Source organism: Buceros rhinoceros, unplaced genomic scaffold (assembly GCF_000710305.1).
Source record: "Buceros rhinoceros silvestris isolate BGI_N320 unplaced genomic scaffold, ASM71030v1 scaffold21377, whole genome shotgun sequence".
In the NCBI taxonomy this organism is placed as follows: domain Eukaryota; kingdom Metazoa; phylum Chordata; class Aves; order Bucerotiformes; family Bucerotidae; genus Buceros; species Buceros rhinoceros.
In genome coordinates, this window is record NW_010421937.1 from 54,438 (window position 1) to 57,467 (window position 3,030).

The 3,030-nt window shown below is 58.3% G+C and overlaps 1 protein-coding gene across 1 annotated transcript in view; it reads right to left on the bottom strand.

Annotated features, from left to right (window-relative positions):
• Nucleotides 1-1,444: 1,444 nt before the first annotated feature.
• The window catches only part of LOC104496726 (voltage-dependent calcium channel subunit alpha-2/delta-4-like), a 29,431-nt gene continuing 27,845 nt past the window's right edge, over nucleotides 1,445-3,030 (bottom strand). Inside the window, exons 13-14 of the mRNA XM_010139886.1 lie at nucleotides 2,264-2,346; nucleotides 1,445-1,531 (exon numbers count right to left, since the gene is read on the bottom strand). Coding sequence (XP_010138188.1) covers nucleotides 1,445-1,531; nucleotides 2,264-2,346 — 170 coding nt within the window. The remainder of the gene's footprint in view (nucleotides 1,532-2,263; nucleotides 2,347-3,030) is intronic.

Sequence of the window (3,030 nt, forward strand, 5' to 3'; positions counted from 1 at the left end):
GGAGCCCAGGGTGGGCCCCTTTTTCTGTCTGTAGCCATTGGCTGTGGCGTCCCTACCCCTGGCACATACCCTGCCAGTGCTGGGCCCCCCACCCTGCCTCAGAGGTGACAGAGCTGCAGGCCACAGCACATGCTGCACAGCCAGAGGCTCTTATTCCCATAGCTCTGCTCAAAACAGGACCAGGACCGGGACCAGGAGCACTTCTTGGCAGCCCCATGAGTTGCTGGCACAAACCTGGTGGCCAGGCCACCACAGCTGCCTTTGCAGTCTCTCCACCTGCACCCCGGGGAGGTGGGGAGAGGGGTTTTGGGGGTGTAGTGTAGAGCTGTGATTAGTATCAAACAGGACATGGTGAAACTTAAGTATCTATTTAAAATATGCCATATATTTGTTTTTAATGAGATGATATGGAGCAGTTCATACAAAAAAAAAAAAAAAAGAGGGAAAAATGGGTGCTCCCTACCCATTGTCCGTAAAGCTCTGTGAGAAATGGCCCATGCCCACCAGCCAGGAACGCCAGGCTCAGGAGGCAGCCAAGGGCCCTGGGACAACCACGGGCAGCTTCAGTGAGCAGGGCAGTGCTGCTCTGAGGGGAGAAGTGCCCGTTTCTTAGCGGCTTCTGCAGTGAAACTAGCAGGCAGTGGGACATGTACCCCCCTCTTTTACCCTTCCCAGAGGTAAGTCCACGTCTAGACCAGAATCTGGATGCTGTGCTAGCAGCGTTAGGAGGGTTCTCCTCGGCAGAGCTGGTGTAGCTTCAGCTAACTAGTCAAGCCATGCTACTTCCCATCAGCTGGTTGTGTGTTGAGTTAGTGCAGTTCAGGTTGGGTGCCGTGTCCTGTCCCTGGGGGACACACAGGTCTGAGGACCACTGCCAAGTCCAGGATGCTGCCTCCCTGCTGGAAGCCACTAAGGTCCCTGTCCTAGCGGGGCTGTGCCTGGGCTGCTCCAGATCTGGGCAATCCAAAGCCTGACAGCTGCCACTGAGAGACCAGCAGACAATGTCCCCTGCCCCTCCTGCTCTCCTAAGGCCAGATCTGCCCCACTGAGCCCTCTGCCTCCTGGGGCCAGCTACCCCAAAGTGGCGCCGTGCGAGGCAGGGTGATGGTGAAATGCCAGCCATGCCAATGACCTTGGCCATCCCGGCTGTGAACCGATGGCCTGGAGGAGCAGCTCAGCAGGTGGTGTGCTGGGAGCCAGCCCTGCTGGTCTTCACACAGGCCTTTTACCGCAGGCGTTTGAGGAGGGAGCAGCTTCCACCGTGCTGGACCTTGTGGTGAAGGACACAGGTCACGCTGTGCCATAGGAAGGTGCAGTGGGCATCCCAGAATGGCCTGTGCCCCCACCTCCTCTCTTCCCACCACTCCGGCCAGCAGCAGCCCCATCCTCCCAGCTTTCTGCTGCATAAGGCGCACAGCAGGCAGCATCACCGTTGCAGGCAGCGTCACTGGAGGAGCAGTGCCAAGGGCAGAAGGAGCAGTGTCGGTGAGACGGAGACCTCAGCAGTGCCACCACAGTCCTGGGCATTTTCCTGCGAGACGGGAGAGAAGGCATCAGCTTGCTTACTGCCAGGGTGGCCACCAGCAGAAGGAAGGGAGCCCACCCCTTGCCTGTGGAAGGGGGAGCAACGCCGGTGGTCAAAAGGAAGGATCACTGGGGGCAAAGGAAGGGACTGGTTTGATGCCAGTGGGCCATGGCAGCCATCTGCAAGCTAGGAAGACACTCACCTCCTCAGCTTCCATCATGCTCTGCCCCACACCCTGACACCCATCCCTTGTTTTGGAGGCTGTAGCAGGATCAGCTCCTGCCTGCAGGTCCTTCCAGAGTCCCCAGTCTGGGAGCGGGTCGCTGTGCCTGCTCCTATCCCTGTGTGCTGCACTGCCTCACGTGCTGTGCTGAGCCTGGGCCAAAATCCTGCCCCCCTAAGCAGGCGAGAGAGCTGCCTGGCTGCACCAAGCTTAGGTTTCAAGGGCTGGAAACAGGAATCAGGGCTCTTCCAGCCTGTGAAGCCCCTGAAGGAACCCAGCAACGCTGTTATGTCTGAACCCAAGCCATTCCCATGTCTCAAGAGCATGACTGTTCTGCTAGGAAGCCCCTTGGAAAGTGACATCGCTCTGTCTGGACCCAGCCAGCAGGATGGGCACGGGATACACACAACGCGGGGGTGCAGGAGAAGACATGGATGGGTACAGGCATGCCCCTGGTGAAACCGAGCAGTGTGCTCTCCCTCTCTCCCGCACTGCCCCAGTACCCCAGGTACCACCTCAGGGTGAAACGCATGGCACGAGTCCGGCCGCCGCCTCAGCTTCTGGGACCGCATCCGTTCACACTTCACTGAAGCATTATGTGCGAGGCTGTTAAGGACATGGGCAGTGGCAGGCAGGGAAAAGGGGAACGAGCACCACAAAGACCCACAGGTCCCTGATGCAAGTGACCTAGGTATAACTGCACAGCCCGGGAGACAGAGTGGGGAGGACAAGGGAAGGGCAGGTCACCCTGCATGGGCTGGAGCCACCTCCAAGCACCAGAAGCCAGCAAGGAACAACAAGCACCTGGAAGTGGCCAAAATGCTTGGAGAGGGCTGAGCTTCATTCACGGTGACAAGCTGCCCCACACCACCACCTTTACAAGGAGTGAGGGATGTCAGGACCCAGCAGAGATGAGTTATGAAAGCACCTTGGAGACGTGTCAGGGAGTCAACCCAGCTGCACCCACCACACCACCAACCCTTTATTTTGGCCTGTCCCGCCCTCACCCTCATGCAGTGCATCTGACAGCCTGGCTGAGGGACACTGGCTGCTTCTTGCGGGGCTGGAAGACAGAACTGTTACCTTCTCTCCACTGCACCACAGCCCTACCTGCTCCATGTCTCTCTCCCCAGCTGTCCCACAAGTTGGGCCATGCCCTCCACCCGTGTGGCAACTGTCCCCAGAGCACATTTTCGACCCTAGCAAACACGAAGGTGAAAGGGCCTGCGGGGCCACGCTTCTCTGTTGTGTGTGGAAGGATATATTTGACCTCTTTTGCATT